The 16662-nt window shown below is 42.2% G+C and overlaps 1 protein-coding gene and 1 long non-coding RNA gene across 16 annotated transcripts in view; one reads left to right on the top strand and one right to left on the bottom strand.

The window, feature by feature from the left end:
* Positions 1-16662, bottom strand: part of nav2a (neuron navigator 2a) — a 95712-nt gene that overhangs the window by 24923 nt on the left and 54127 nt on the right. For 12 of the 15 annotated variants that reach the window (XM_083558097.1, XM_083558105.1, XM_083558111.1 and 9 more), the window contains 6 exons: positions 15201-15323; positions 11129-11255; positions 6425-6722; positions 5374-6007; positions 4189-4527; positions 2201-2266 (listed from right to left, as the gene is read on the bottom strand). In XM_083558097.1, the coding sequence (XP_083414223.1) occupies positions 2201-2266; positions 4189-4527; positions 5374-6007; positions 6425-6722; positions 11129-11255; positions 15201-15323 (1587 nt within the window). The remainder of the gene's footprint in view (positions 1-2200; positions 2267-4188; positions 4528-5373; positions 6008-6424; positions 6723-11128; positions 11256-15200; positions 15324-16662) is intronic. The other 3 variants (XM_083558101.1, XM_083558102.1, XM_083558100.1) reach the window with 1 other exon arrangement.
* Positions 133-1033, top strand: LOC310735465. The gene is made up of 3 exons (XR_014536302.1): positions 133-150; positions 237-293; positions 398-1033. It is a non-coding gene; the product is annotated as an uncharacterized lncRNA (long non-coding RNA).

The raw sequence follows: 16662 nt of genomic DNA, 5'->3' as shown, positions 1-16662 counted from the left end.
TGGGCAAGAGGCCTCGAAATGTGGGCCCTGTTTTTGGAAGCACATGGGATATGTGCTGCTTTGTAAAATTTTGGAAAATTGTTTTTGTTTATTTAGATGCAGCTAGATTGAGTAACGCTGACTGTGTATGTTTGACAGCTGCTGGTGTAGGTAAATATATGGGCTTTGTCTTATTTGTTTAAATAAGATGGCATGAAAGGTCTTATTTGTATTTCTCTTTGGAGAAGTGTTTTCAGATCTGGATAATTGCTGGAACATCAACTGATTGTTATATCTGCTATCTGCCAAGGAAGGTAAATTATTAAATATTTTAATTAAGTGTGTGCAGTTGGTAACCATGGTTTTTAGTGTTTTTAAAGCATATGATGTATTGTTTAATTTTTTTTTTCTTTTTTAGATTTGTCAATTGCTGTTTCTCCCGTGTTGTTTTTGTTTGGTTCCCTGGTTGGCCAGTCTCAGGAGTGTGCTGCATGGTGGCAGCATGTGTATCGTGTGAATTGTTTGTGTATGAGTCTGATTGGCCGGGGCTTTGTTTTTTTGTATTCTTGTCCTGTTATTTCTACTGATGATATCTTCCCAGTCTTATGTTGCCAGCTTAAATCATGGTGCTTGTCTTTTGTGTGCGTGTGTGCATCCCTTTGCGTATGGGATTTAGGTTTGCTGTGTTTCTTTTGTAGGTATGAGTAAAGATTATGTTTTGAGCGTGTATTATTATTTGAATTGTGGTTATTTCCTTTTGAGTGTTTAATGTAAGCGGGATGTCCCCCTATGCCTAAAGGTTTGCCACATGCAACGAAAACTGTGATCATAGTGAGAGATTTGAGCTGGCTGTTAACCTCTTTGAGAGCTGGGATTAATTCTGGTTGCGATACTGGTATCAGTTGTTTCATGTTTGTTTTATGTATATTATTTTCTGTCTTATTTTGTAATAAATTTTTGTACCTTAGCCATCAGAAGGGTTTCGTTTTTGGGCCCATGCTCTAAACAGGGTTTTTCTCCTTCAAATTCGTTTCGAAGGGGTGGCGTAGTTGCTACACATATATGGAAATGGAGACAGAAATATAGAAAACTTTTGCTGACTTTTTACCACTGCAGGTCTATTGACTGTTCAGAATAAAAGTTTTCCATTTTTCATGTACGTGTCTCCCACGGAAAACTTTTATATAGCAAATGAGCTGTGAATTTGCTCGCTCTCTCCGCTGCGATGGCATCGTACATGATGCCATCGCAGCGGAGAGAGCGAGCAAATTCACAGCTCATTTGCTCTTTGTGGAAAGAAACTGCTACGGTCATTGATAATAGTGCAAACTTTGTAAAAGCATTCAGAATGTTTCAAGCTGATGATGAAGCAGAGAATGATGTAGACGAGGACGAGGTCATATTTACGGAATTGCACGACGTTTCACGAGATGGCAGCGAAAGGTATGTTCTCCCTCCACATAACCAGTGTGCAGCCCACACCCTTAACCTTATATACACAAACGATAGTTACATTCCTGACGGCGAAAGCAGATTGCAAAGCAGTGTACAGAAGAGCGACTGGAAAGTGTTCAGCCTTGTGGTCAAAATTTAGTCAAACATCTTATTGTTCTCCAAGTTATTAAGCATTTTAAATGTTTAAGAAATGTCTTTTGCCCTAATATAACATTTCTTGGCAGATAATGGCAATTATCTATATTACACCTGTAAGGCGTGAAAGAGCTACAAGTAACGCAAAAGTAATAACGCATTACTTTCCGTAAAAAGTAACTAAGTAACGTAATTGGTTACTTTTTTGGGGAGTAACTCAATATTGTAATGCATTACTTTTAAAAGTAACGTTGCCCGACACTGCCTGTAAAAAGTTTCCACATTAACATCGTGCTGTCATCGCAGTTACAATGACATTTTATAGAGCAGAATAAAAAAAACTCAGCAATCTCTAACCATTATAAAAGTCAGGAATGAAACTGATGCTGAAATAAAATTAAATAGTAAAAAGCATAAGAACAATATAAGTATATAACATAAGTACGATATACAGCTCAAAACTTGGGTAACACACGCACAGGCACGCACGCACACAAACGCTGCTAGCAAATCATAAAACTGCTACATTTAGGCAAATTTAACCACAAGGGGGAGCCAATAGAAAAATCGATGCAAGGACAAAAGACACAAAATGCACAGAAACAGAAGTTAAGTGCACTAACACCTTTACCTGTCCTGTTTCCGAGGCAAGGTGTTGCGACTGAATTTTGGACTAGCAGAGGGGGAAGACAAGGAACTGAAAAAGGATTTAGGGATTAGAGAAGAGAAAGGGAGAAAAGGGTTGAGAGGGTGGATTTAGGAAGAAATATGCATATGTTATTGGGAGACTCTTTACTTAACTCCATTCAAAGTCTTCATTCCTAAACCAATACTAATCCAGATTCATGTTAACAGTGGCAAGATTCGGAATGTTAACCAATTTTTCCTATTCAGAACTCTTTTTCTAAGTCAGCCATGTCAAACTCAAGTCACATGTCACATCCGGCCCATAATACAATTATATCCCGCCCATGAGAGAATTTTATGTCTATTATTAATGGCCCATCAGTAAATCATACTCATAACACACTCATACTACAAATCCCACAATGCACTGCAACAAAACAAGCTCTGTGAGCAGCAGCATTTTCCTCTCTGCTGCTATAATGACACACTCATCAATTAGTGATGGAAAGATTGTATCATTTTAGTGACTTGGTTCTTTAAATGTCGTTCATCAAAATAAACATAAACTTTTTCGTTTTTTTAAACCTTTAATCACCTTCATAGCGTATATGGGAGTCACATGACAAAATAATGAGGGAAATGAAATACTCAATTCTGTTTCCTATACATAAACTACAAAGATTTTTCAATGCTTTGCTCATGCGTGTCCAGGAGAAAATAAACTAATCACTCTTTGAGGCTACATCAAGTCAGATTAATGAAGTATTAAAAATGAACGAATCGTACATGAAAAAGACCCATCACTGTTATCAATGTGCCTATAACGTGACATTTAAGCTAGCCACCCAACAAAACTGGCTAAACGAAAAGTGAACTTTGAAACCGGGTGCTTTCGTTACATGTGAAAGGCAGAGTACCTGTTTGTTGACATCGAAGGTAAACTTGTGTGCCTCGTTTGTGGCGCTAATGAGGCTGTAATAAAATAATTTAACATAACTCTGCAATATGAGACAAAACATCAGGACAAGTACAAAAACCTGGACACACAGCAAAAGAGTCTGATGTCACAGCAGAATATGTTCACAAAAGCAAAATCACAAAGGGAAGCTGCTATCAAAGCTAGTTTTATAGTGGCAGAAGAGATTAAATGTGTTTGTGATGATTAAAGTGTAAGAAGTCTTAAAGCAAGCATTTGTAAATGTAAACCTATACAGAAATACTGTTGCTGATCAGATATGTGAGCTCGCCACTGATTTCCACTGATCAGCCGAGGAAAGATGTCAAGCATCTGGCTTGGACAATATGGCATGAGAGAGAAAAAAATTGCCTGTATGGTTTTTTTGTTTGTTTGTTTGTTTGTTTACATTTTTATTTTTTTTTGCACTTTACCTATATTTGAAAAAAAAATGCTAATTTTTATCAGCTTGTTCATATCTGAAACAAGTTATTGTTAATAAAAAAAACATTTAAAAAATGTATTTATTTTTTAAGAATAAATATTGTAGTCTGTCTGGTGAAATAAACATTTCTGTTTACATCATAATCAGTTTTGAACTGTTGAATAAATCTAAATCCTGATCTGCCACCGACTAAGTTTGACAGACCTGTGCTACAGACACCAAGCATTCAAATTGTCTGAATGATCCCATCTAAATACAGATTTGAATATACATTTAAAACAAGTCCATCCAAATACCTCAGTAGAAAACACTGGTAATACACTGTTCAGCTACAAAGTTAAATCAAGCCATCCAAGAGATCTCACTCAGTTTATCATTCCTTACACTTCTGTCTATTTATTCTACTGTACTCTGAAATCCATACACACATATGTCACATTTAAATACTCACCAATTACCATACTTATCTCACATACATCCAAACAACTTTACAGGATTACAAGTGTTTAAATACCCCATTAGGGATGCCTCTGTATCCAAACACCTAAATATTCTATTTAAAGACCACTGTTGCATATCCCATCTGACTCACCTCTCCATCTTGACGCTTCCAGTACGAGTAATTGGCTGGTAGCTGTTTTCACGGTGATGCCCACTGCTCACTGACATATCAATGGATTCACTGCTAGTGTGCATGCTGCTGACAGAGGGGTGGCCCCATGTTCCTGTGCCCCCTGAGTAGCCCGAGCCAGGGCTGGACACCTGCTCACTGCCCCCTGCACCCAGACTACTGCCTGCTGAGGAAGAGTCCAAGAGCCCAGCAGATGGAACAGAATGGTGAGCCAAGGTGGCGTGAGGGTTTGAAATTACCACAGAGTTTTTCAGGTTCTCTGTGGCAGAGGCTTGCTTAGCAGCTTTACCTCCAAAAAGTCTAAGGACAAAATGAAAAAAGACAGCTGAAATAAAAGCAGCAAGTAGAAAAAGTACAATATAAAGAGCTGAGAGGGTCAGATCTAACAGACGTTTGGGAATTGCATTTTTCTGACCTTAGTAAAAAATTCTAATCTTATTGCAAGCAAACTAAATATTTAATTTTTTTTTAATTTTTTTAAATGTAATCTCTGCCATGTCAAATAGCTTTATGTTGATTATTTCCAGTAACAATGAAAATTTTAGCCCATTTTCAAAGTGTAAGAAAATTCAGTTATTGGGTCTTCCATTGATTTTTCACTTCTGAGAGCTGGCGGAAAAATGCATTAAAAGGAGGTCATGCAAAAAAAAAAATGAAAGTGCATCTATTGTGAGAAACATTATGAACACGACATCAACACTGCACCACAGCTAACAATCTCAGAGAAATTTAACATTCAAATACAGTGACTACGAAAGAGAGGTGTTCACACTTTATCTACTAAACAGAATGTTCTCAGTTATAATAGAATATATTATAATTATTATTGAAAGTAAAAAGATCACAATGAGATATTTTTCCTTCAATCCTCAGATTGAACAAAACCATATTTAAGAAGTACCACAAAAGCCCACTGGAGGCCATCAAGACAGTTTTGACTTCTGTATGGAAATTCGCCTGACCCTATAAGAAAAACTGAGGTTTCCTTTTGTTATTAGGGTTAAGGCCTGGGTTGAATTTGGCATAGCATTAACGTACTACATTATTAAATAAGTGGAAGATCATAACAAAAACACACACATTTCAACTTCTAGCACAGAAAGTGTGTGTGTGTGTGTGTGTGTGTGTGTGTGTGTGCATATATACCTGCGTAGTGTGGGTGATGAAACCTCTGTATATTTACACCCTTGTCCTGCTGTCTGTGGAATTGTTGAGCTTGAGCCAACCATGTTTGCTCTTAAGTTGTCCATTTCTGAGACTCCGCCCTTTTCCTTGTCAGTCTGATTGGTTTTCACATTGGAGATAGACTCTCGTATCTTATTGGCCGAAACAATGAGGTTGCTGGCAGGGCCTCGGCCGCTTGATCCTGATTCAATGCTGCTGGTAGATGAGCGGTTGTGAGAGGAGCGTGAAGGTCGTGGCAGGCTGCGGTACTGTGGTGTTGACCTAACGCTGGTTGCTAGGCCACCATCCTCTTGAGTCACCATGGCACACTCTGGTGTTGAGCCTTTTACACCAGATCTGACTCCACCAACCATAAGCGCTGTGGATTTGGGGATTTTCCCCAGTGTGGCTGAGCCACTGATGACCGTGACTCTGCTAGCTGATACCATAGCTGTGCTGGAAGTCGTTGCTGTAACAGTGAGACCAGATATAGACCCAGAAGTGGGTTTTTTAAAGCCAAAGGCAACACGGGAAGAAACAGGGTCACAGCTCTGGATGTTGTTAGTATGGGGAGAAATGCGTCCTTTCTCTGACACTTTAGAGTCATCTGTTGTAGCTAAAAAAAACAACAACAGCCAAGTAAAAGCCTTTTATATTATTATGAAAAGTTATTGAGTTCAATAGGTATAATATACATATAATATATTTACAACTCTCTGTAAATATAACATGCTATCTACTTAGTTTATTAGTCATTAATATAATATTATAGTGCTACTTGAATCTGCAGTCAGAAAACAACTTTATATTAAAATATGACTTCTAGTCTGTCTCTATGTAGCTAACTGTACATTATAAAACATTCACACAATGCTTGTAACAGTGTATCATGAGAAAAACAGACACCCCCTCAAACACCAACATCTACAAAGTACATAATTCAAACAGGAAATGACCGATATTTCAAATGTAGTGTTTTCTAAAGTTTTGACAGCGTCTAGTATGAAGACAGCAGTGTAGCAGTAACACCCACCGGTCCCATGTGCTTTCATCACCCCTGGTCCTGAGGTAACCGTCAAGTTTTTCGTGCGTGGAGAAGTCACGCCGACCTGGGCACTCATGCCCCGTCTCCATGAACCAGTCTGAGAGGTGGCACCGCTCCTCTTTCCAGATCCTCCCTTATCCCACTCATCTGACATATCAGAAGAGTTTTTCGAGCCAGACTCCATTTTCAAGCTGCTGTCCGAACCTCTGTCTGATTTCTTGACTTCATCACAAGACCAGCTTGAGTTTCTCTCGGCTACTAAATGTTTCTCAGAATCAGTCTGTGGCTATAAATATAAAAAAAAAACAGAAATACAAATGAATAACCATCAAATACCATCTGGTAAGAAGTGAAATATTATTTAACTAATTTAACTATTATTGTATAATAATTAATAATGCATGCAGACATTAGAGCATGTTATGTACAGATCAGTGTGTGTGTGTGTATGTGTGAGTGAGTGTGTGTTTGTCTTTACAACTTAGTACTTTAGGGTTTGCTATATAAAGGGATAATTGATCTCTGTTTGAATAATTTGAAAGCAATAATTTTAATTTTAATTTTAATTTACCTCTCCTTGAACTGCCACCTTAACGTGGTGGAGGGGTTTGAGTACTCGAATGACCCTAGGAGCTATGTTGTCCGGGGCTATATGCCCCTGGTAGGGTCTCCCAAGGCAAACAGGTCCTGGGCGACGGGTCAGACTAAGAGCGGTTCAAAACCCCTTATGAGAGATACTACATCAGGGACCGTGACGTCGCCCGGTATGGCGCAGCCGGGGCCCCACCCTGGAGCCAGGCCCGGGGTTGGGGCTCGTATGCGAGCGCCTGGTGGCCGGGCCTTCCCCCACAGGGTCCGGCCGGGCTCAGCCCGAAGGAGCGACGTGGGGCCGCCTTCCAGTGGGCTCACCACCTGCAGGAGGGACCGTAAGAGGCCGGTGCTAAGAGGATCGGGCAGCAGTCGAAGGTGGAGGCCTCGACAACCCGATCCCTGGACACGGAAGCTAGCTCTAGGGACGTGGAATGTCACCTCGCTGGCGGGGAAGGAGCCTGAGATTGTGCGTGAGGTTGAGAGGTTCCGACTAGAGATAGTCGGGATCACCTCTACGCACGGCCTGGGCTCTGGAACCACACTCCTCGAGAGAGGATGGACTCTTTACAACTCTGGAGCTGCCCATGGTGAAAGGCGTCGGGCTGGTGTGGGTTTGCTTATAGCCCCCCAGCTCAGCCGCCATGTGTTGGAGTTTACCCCGGTGAACGAGAGGGTCGTTTCCCTGCGCCTACGGGTCGGGGATAGGTCTCTCACTGTCGTGTGTGCCTACGGGCCAAACGGCAGTATAGAGTACCCGGCCTTCTTGGGGTCTCTGGGAGGGGTGCTGGACAGTGCTCCGACTGGGGACTCCGTCGTTCTACTAGGAGACTTCAATGCACACGTGGGCAGCGACAGTGACACCTGGAGGGGCGTGATTGGGAGGAACGGCCCCCCTGATCTGAACCCGAGCGGTGTTCAGTTATTGGACTTCTGTGCTAGTTACAGTTTGTCCATAACGAACACCATGTTCAAGCATAAGGGTGTCCATCAGTACACGTGGCACCAGGACACCCTAGGCCGCAGGTCGATGATCGACTTTGTGGTCGTTTCATCTGACCTGCGGCCGTATGTCTTGGACACTCGGGTAAAGAGAGGGGCGGAGCTGTCAACTGATCACCACCTGGTGGTGAGTTGGATCCGATGGCGGGGGAGGAAGCTGGACAGACTCGGCAGACCCAAGCGTACTGTGAGGGTCTGCTGGGAACGTTTGGCCGAGCCTCCTGTCAGAGAGATCTTCAACTCCCACCTCCGGCAGAGCTTTGACCAGATCCCGAGGGAGGCCGGAGATATTGAGTCCGAGTGGACCATGTTCTCCACCTCCATTGTCGAAGCGGCCGCTCGGAGCTGTGGCAGTAAGGTCTCCGGTGCCTGTCGAGGCGGCAATCCCCGAACCCGGTGGTGGAAACCGGAAGTAAGGGATGCCGTCAAGCTGAAGAAGGAGTCCTACCTGGCCTGGTTGGCTTGTGGGACTCCTGAGGCAGCTGACGGGTACCGGCAGGCCAAGCGAACTGCAGCCCGGGTGGTTATCGAGGCAAAAACTCGGGCCTGGGAGGAGCTCGGTGAGGCCATGGAGAAGGACTATCGGCTGGCCTCGAAGAGATTCTGGCAAACCGCCTGGCGCCTCAGGAGGGGAAAGCAGTGCCCCACCAATGCTGTTTACAGTAGAGGTGGGGAGCTGTTGACCTCAACTGGGGATGTCGTTGGACGGTGGAAGGAATACTTCGAGGATCTCCTCAATCCCGCCGTCACGTCTTCCATTGAGGAAGCAGAGGCTGAGGGCTCAGAGGCGGACTCGTCCATCACCCAAGCTGAAGTCACCGAGGTAGTAAAGAAACTCCTCGGTGGCAGGGCACCGGGGGTGGATGAGATCCGCCCTGAGTACCTCAAGTCTCTGGATGTTGTGGGGCTGTCTTGGCTGACACGCCTCTGCAGCATCGCGTGGCGGTCGGGGACAGTGCCTCTGGAATGGCAGACCGGGGTGGTGGTCCCTCTTTTTAAGAAGGGGGACCGGAGGGTGTGTTCCAACTATAGGGGGATCACACTTCTCAGCCTACCTGGGAAAGTCTATGCCAGGGTACTGGAGAGGAGAATACGGCCGATAGTAGAACCTCGGATTCAGGAGGAACAATGTGGTTTTCGTCCAGGCCGTGGAACACTGGACCAGCTCTATACCCTCTACAGGGTGCTGGAGGGTTCATGGGAGTTTGCCCAACCAGTCCACATGTGCTTTGTGGATTTGGAAAAGGCATTCGACTGTGTCCCTCGCGGCGGCCTGTGGAGGGTGCTCCGGGAGTATGGGGTCGGGGGCCCTTTACTAAGGGCTGTCCGGTCCCTGTATGACCGAAGCAGGAGCTTGGTTCGCATTGCCGGCAGTAAGTCAGACTTGTTCCCGGTGCATGTTGGACTCCGGCAGGGCTGCCCTTTGTCACCGGTTCTGTTCATAATTTTTATGGACAGAATTTCTAGGCGCAGCCAGGGGTCGGAGGGTGTCCGGTTTGGTGACGACACGATTTCGTCTTTGCTCTTTGCAGATGATGTTGTCGTGTTGGCTTCATCAGACCAGGACCTTCAGCATGCACTGGGACGGTTTGCAGCCGAGTGTGAAGCGGCTGGGATGAGAATCAGCACCTCCAAATCCGAGGCCATGGTCCTCAGTCGGAAAAGGGTGGCTTGCCCACTTCAGGTTGGTGGGGAGTTCCTGCCGCAAGTGGAGGAGTTTAAGTATCTTGGGGTTTTGTTCACGAGTGAGGGAAGGGTGGAACGGGAGATTGACAGACGGATCGGTGCAGCTTCTGCAGTAATGCGGTCGATGTACCGGTCTGTCGTGGTGAAGAAGGAGCTGAGCCGCAAGGCGAAACTTTCGATTTACCGGTCAATCTACGTTCCTACTCTCACCTATGGTCATGAGCTCTGGGTCATGACCGAAAGGACAAGATCCCGGATACAGGCGGCCGAAATGTGCTTCCTCCGCAGGGTGGCTGGGCGATCCCTTAGAGATAGGGTGAGAAGCTTAGTCACTCGGGAGGAGCTCGGAGTAGATCCGCTGCTCCTCCACATCGAGAGGGGTCAGCTGAGGTGGCTCGGGCATCTGTTCCGGATGCCTCCTGGACGCCTTCCTGGGAAGGTGTTCCGGGCGCGTCCCACTGGGAGGAGACCCCGGGGAAGACCTAGGACACGCTGGAGAGACTATGTCTCCCGGCTGGCCTGGGAACGCCTTGGTGTCCCCCCGGAAGAGCTGGAAGAAGTGTCTAGGGAGAGGGAAGTCTGGGCATCTTTGCTTAGACTGCTGCCCCCGCGACCCGGCATCGGATAAGCGGGAGAAGATGGATGGATGGATGGAATTTTAATTTAAACTGTATACTCCAGAACAAATTTTTGAGAATAAATTGATTGTACTCTAATAGACCTCTAATAGCAGACAATAGACCTGTTGTAGAAGTTTTTATGTCTTGATTTTTATTTAATCTTACCCACATTACTGTCTAACGCCTGCAGAAACACATTGCAAAGGCTTACCTATGCTACTGGAGTTAGACCCCTGTGTTCATGAAATATTTTAAAAAAAATTTAATCTAATTGAATTCAGGAAGTCTAATAGCATCACCTGTTGTAAACCTGCTCTGGGATACTGATCATGATACAGTCACATGACTGAGCAGTTTAGTAGTAAAACAGGCAGACCTTCATCTTTCAGCACATTTATCTGCTGTTCTTTATTAATCAAAATTCTGTTTAGTCAATACAAACTTTATCTCAATTCAATTCAATTCAATTAATTTTTATTTGTATTGCGCTTTTAACAATGAACATTGTCTCAAAGCAGCTTTATACAGATTATGTGGTGATTAAAAGTGAATATGTTCTTTATAAGTAAGTTTGTCCCTGATGAGCAAGCCCGTGGCGACTGTGGCAAGGAAAAACTCCCCGAGATGACATAAGGAAGAAACTTCGAGAGGAACCAGACTCAAGAGGGAACCCATCCTCATCTGGGTTGCACCGAATGTCCATTTATAGCAGATATAAGATGTTGCGGGGTGCAGTGATAATGATTAGAAGCGAAAAGTCTCGTGCATGTGTGTGGGTGTGTGTACACATGCTTACTTGGGTGTTCATGACTCTGCATGAAGCAGATGTGTGTGTGTACAAGCTGATGGAAGAACTAGTGTTGATATCATCAGTGTCGATTGTATCACTAATGCCACTACTGACTGAACTGCTGTCATCCCAACTAAGAAAGAGAGAAAGAGAAAAAAAGAGAGAAAGTACATGTTCAGTACTGGGAAAGTCACTAGTTTATAATTGCAATTAGAAGCATTTCCCTTTAATCAGTTCCTGCAGATCCACTTTTAAAAAAATACAAGAAAATTACTTTTTATATTTAAACATCTAAACCCCGGACAGTCTTTACTCTGTTTTCCAGGGTGGAAGATGTACTTGTAATAATATGTTTAAAAGAAAAAGCCCTGTATTAAAATTAATTCATAACAGTTCATAACACACACAAACATACACTCACAAACATTCTCTCTCTCTCTCTCTCTCTCTCTCTCTCTCTCTCTCTCTCTCTCTCTCTCTCTCCCTCTCCCTCTCTCTCTCCTTCTCCCTCTCCCTCTCCCACCCACACAAACACAGACCCAAACACACATTCTATCTCTCACACTCACTCACAAACACATACAGACAAACACACATACAATCTTAACCTTTGACACACATGGGTTTCATGTGAAAATCATGCAAAAAAGCAAAGCACATACACACACATTTGTCTACCTGTACAGGGATCCTTGGTTGCTGTAGATATCAGAAATCTGAATCACAGTCAGGGAGTGAATGGAATGTTGATGCTTCATGGGTTTAGTGTTGAGATCTTGGTCTATTTTCTATCCTTTCTGTCTACTGTCCACTATGTAATTATTTCTTATTTACTTCTTCACTCTCTTTTCATCTTTTCATCTTGCAGTCACTCCATTCATCTATTCACTGCCTCCAAGTTTACCTCCCTCTCCCTCTCTCTCTCTCTCTCTCTCTCTCTCTCTCTCTCTCTCTCTCTCTCTCTCTCTCTCTCTCTCTGTGTCTGTCTCTGCCCTCTTTCTTATTTTGTGTAATCAGATCCGAGAGCAGAGTTAACCAGTGAACTGCTGGCCACACACAGACACACAGACACACACAGATTTATTTAATTAAAGGTCATTACTTTGACATCCAAATAATGAAAACAAAGCAAAAGACACTGCTTTGAGCATCAACTGAATTATGATATGAAATTAATTATACTATATATTCAAGTATTTTCTTCAAACCCATCCACATGCAGCCATATTCACTTGTTCAATCTATAAAACTAGATTTTGTTTTTCTAAAGTGTTTCCACTTTGTCCCTTAAACACACAGTTGAATGTGGCATTTTACACACACACACACACACACACACACACACACACACACACACACACACACACACACACACACAAACACACAAACACACAAACACACAGTCTTCGGCTGTCCTTGTGGAGTGGTTGATTTTAATTAGAGATCAGTGTATCTCTCTGGAAAACAGAACTGTTATTACTGCTTCACTGAACATACAGAACTAAAAAGGCACAACCACAGCAAACTGAGGTTCTCCATCCACCTCTCTCTGCAGATCTGTCCATCTTTCTCTAACAATCCCGCTCTCTGCGTGCCAATCTCTGGCTCAATCCACCTCTCCCACACTGTCTTATAAATGCTCACCCTAAACACACAGTTTGGCTTAATAACATCATTTCTGCACTTTATATATACAGCAGAATCAGTTCATGTTCACCAAATTAAATATACTCATCAAACTAAATCATTAACCTCCTAGCACAACTGTCAGACGAAGAGATACCCTATGGCTGAGGAGGAAGGCTCAAGTAATTGTCTGCAGTTTTTATTACTAGACCAAAACACTACTAACAATGTCATCTACTAACTTTTTTTTTCATTCTCACATTTGTATTCATATGTGTAGTGTTCTCTTATAATGTCTAAATAAGCGAAGTATTTATTTCAGGACTGAGGTTTCATGTCTAAATACAGCATTATGGGAGGGCACCACTGCCACACACATACATACATACATCCACACACACACACACACACACACACACACACACACACACACACACACACACACACACACACAAAGCAAAGTGTTTTCTTAGATCAAACAGACATATAAGACTCTTATGCTCTGTCAGAACTGTGACCTCTCCAAGAAAAAAGTAAGGCCAAGAATGTACGTGTAGTCATATTAATACCTCGTGCACACACACACACACACACACACACACACACACACAAACACTATCCAAATACTCAGATTCTATAATCGTTAAATCTTTTTCTCATTAATCTACATTTAGTACCCCATAATGACAAAGAGAAAACAGAATTCTAGAAATGTCTGTAAAACAAAATGTAATTAAAAACATTTAAATATTACATGGGTATTCAGACCCTTTACTCAGCATTTAGTTGAAGCACCTTTGCCAGCAATCACAGCCTCAAGTCTTTTTGGGTAGGACACAACATGCTTTGCACACCAGGATTGGGCTTTTTACTGCCATTCTTCATGGCAAGTCCTCCCACGATCAGGCAGGTTGGCTTGGGACCGTCAGTGGACAGCCAATTAAAAGTCTCTTCATAGATGAGGAGAGGTGGTAGCTCAGTGATTAAGGCTCTGGGTTGCTAATCGGAAGGTCAGGGGCTGTCATTTCTGTACTTTGCTCCATTCAGCTTTCCCTCAACCCTGACCAATTGTCCAGTCCCTGCTGCAAAAAACTAAACAAAAAAATCCCCCATGATGCTACCACCATCATGCTTCACTGTTGAGATGATTTTGGTCAGGTGCCTAATTTCCTCCAGATATGATTTTTTAGAACTAAGGCCAAAAGGTTCAATCAGGTGGTGTCAGCATGTGCTTCAAGTTCCTGATGTGGAGTACCAAAAAAATGTTGTCAAGTATGGTGGTGAAAGCATAATGGTTTGGGGCTGCATGAGTGCTGCTGGTACTGAAGAGCTGTGTTTCATTGAGGGAAACATGGATTCCAACATGTACTGTGATATTCTGAAGCCAAACATGATGCCCTCCCTTCATAAACTGGGCCGAACGGCAAATTTCCAACATTACAAAACATTCCAAGCACATCGGCAAGATGACAACTGCCTTGCTGAAGGTGATGGAGTGGTCAAGTATGTCTCTAGATCTGAACCCTATTAAGCACCTGTAGAGCATCCTTAAGCTGAAGGTGGAGAAGCTCCATAAGTCTAACATACAGAAGCTCCATGAAGTCATTATGGAGGAGAGGATCGCAGCAACAACCAAGCTCTGGTGAATTACATGCCTAGGAGGATTAAGGCAGTGATGGATAACCATGAAGCTCAAACAATATATTGAAACTTTGGACATGGTTTTGACTGTGTGGACACATATTCACTTGTGTGCTCACTTTTGTTGCCAGCTATTTAGACAATAATGGCTGTATGTTGAGTTATTTTCAGAGGACAGTTAATCTGTACTGCTAAACAAGCTGCACATTGACTAGATAGATAGATAGATAGATAGATAGATAGATAGATAGATAGATAGATAGATAGATAGATAGATAGATAGATAGATAGATAGATAGATAGATAGATAGATAGATAGATAGATAGATAGCAGAATTCTCTGTGCTGGACTAAACTGGTGATTACTGATGGCAATAGCAGATGTGTAGAGGAGAAGGGGAACTCCACAGATCCTGAATAAGATCCTGCTCTGCCTTGATACCACAAATTGAGATGTTGCTCCAGCACATACAGAAAATGGAGCAGGGTGAAATAAGGCTTGTTGTGTGAGAGAGAGAGACCGACAGACAGACAGACAGACAGACAGACAGACAGACAGACAGACAAAGATATTTTTTGTAAATGTAAGTGAAATAGAAAAAGTGGAAAAGACTAAACCATTAGAGAGAATCAAAGCATCAGCCACAGACAGTCAAGGTAGCCCCAGGAAGTGGGAGTGTGTTTGTGTAAGGAAGCCAAACACAACACACTGTATCACTTTCAGCCGATCAGAACACATTACTGCTATTGTGTAATAGACATTGTTAAAGCATAATGATGATGATGACAATGATCATGATGAGTAAAATACCTGTCTGCATCTCCTTGACCTGTCGATACATGTTTCTGCAAAGTTTCTCGCATCAGTGCCAGTCCATCTGGAAAACGGTTCATACGACGAGTATATAAACTCAAACCACCATCCGTCAGGTAGCTAAGAGACAGACAAGGACAAATGAGAATGAGAACAAAGAGAGTTAAAAGAGATGTCCCGAACATTCAAGAAGAAATATTCCTATATGTACAGCATACACATGAACACATCACTGTATGTACCCAGTAAACAACTTGTTGGAGCTCAAAAAAATTTATAAACCCTTTTCTCAGGAATTATTAAAGCTTTAAAGCGTAGGTTTGTTTGTGATTTACAGTCAGACTAGTCAGATTAGTGTTTGGCTATAGGAAAATCCACATAAATGACTTGATTTAAAAAAAAATCACAACTCAGAAATTGATAAGACAACTGCATGGACGCTTTAGTTTAAAAAGTTAGTGAGAGCCTCCTATTTCCTTCCTCTCTGAACTAACATTAGCTACAGCTAAAATAAAGTCAGCCTGATGCTAACCTCACCTCAAGCTAATATTAGTCTATGCTAACACTATCTTGGTGGTAGTATTAGGTTACGATGTGACTTGTCATCTCTCAACCCAAGTACCTGTGTCTCAAACTGTGAATTATATGCTACATTCTACACTACACACTGTACTCTGGAAAACTGTATAGCAAAGATATTTGGTATCCATTGTTAAAGTTTTGCATTATGTCAAATCTGCATGTCACTGGCCCAGCAAACATGACCATTTGGGGCCTATATGGGGTGAGAGTGAGCTGCCCACCCTAAATAGTGCCCACAAGCCACTCAAGGCTGAGTGTGGGCTAGACTGCTCAGTCCCCATAGTGTTGGGCATACGCATGTCTGGCATTTTATTTTTGTAAAGATGCCTGAGTGTGGGCTTCTTACACTACATAGTATCCTCTCTGGGCTGGGTAATTGTAGGCCTGACCGTGTCTTGAATTTCATGAATTAAATCAAACACTAATAACTAGTATTGATGTGTCCAACACAAAATGTGGTGTTCAAACAAGTTTAGACCTATTTCCTCCAGCAATACCTAAATTAGCACTCGCCCTAAAAAAAATAATTGCTTCCTAAATATTTTCTTTCCCAACAGAGTTTTAGACTGATAGGATTCTTAGTCATATCATATATATATATATATATATATATATATATATATATATATATATATATATATATATATATATATATATATGTATGTATATATATATATATATATATATATATATATATATATATATATATATATATATATATATATATATATATATATATATAAATAATCATATCAGTCTAAAACTCTGTTGGGAAAGAAAATATTTAGAAAGCAAGGTTTTTTTTTTTTTAGGATGAGTTTTCATTTAGGTACTGCTGACAGAAGTAGGTCTAAAGTTGTTTGAAGGTTGTTAGTGA

Source organism: Silurus aristotelis, assembly GCF_946808225.1.
Source record: "Silurus aristotelis genome assembly, chromosome: 13".
Taxonomy (NCBI): Eukaryota; Metazoa; Chordata; class Actinopteri; order Siluriformes; family Siluridae; genus Silurus; species Silurus aristotelis.
The sequence above is the reverse complement of the archived record's forward strand: the minus strand, read 5'-3'. Positions and strand labels throughout refer to the sequence as shown.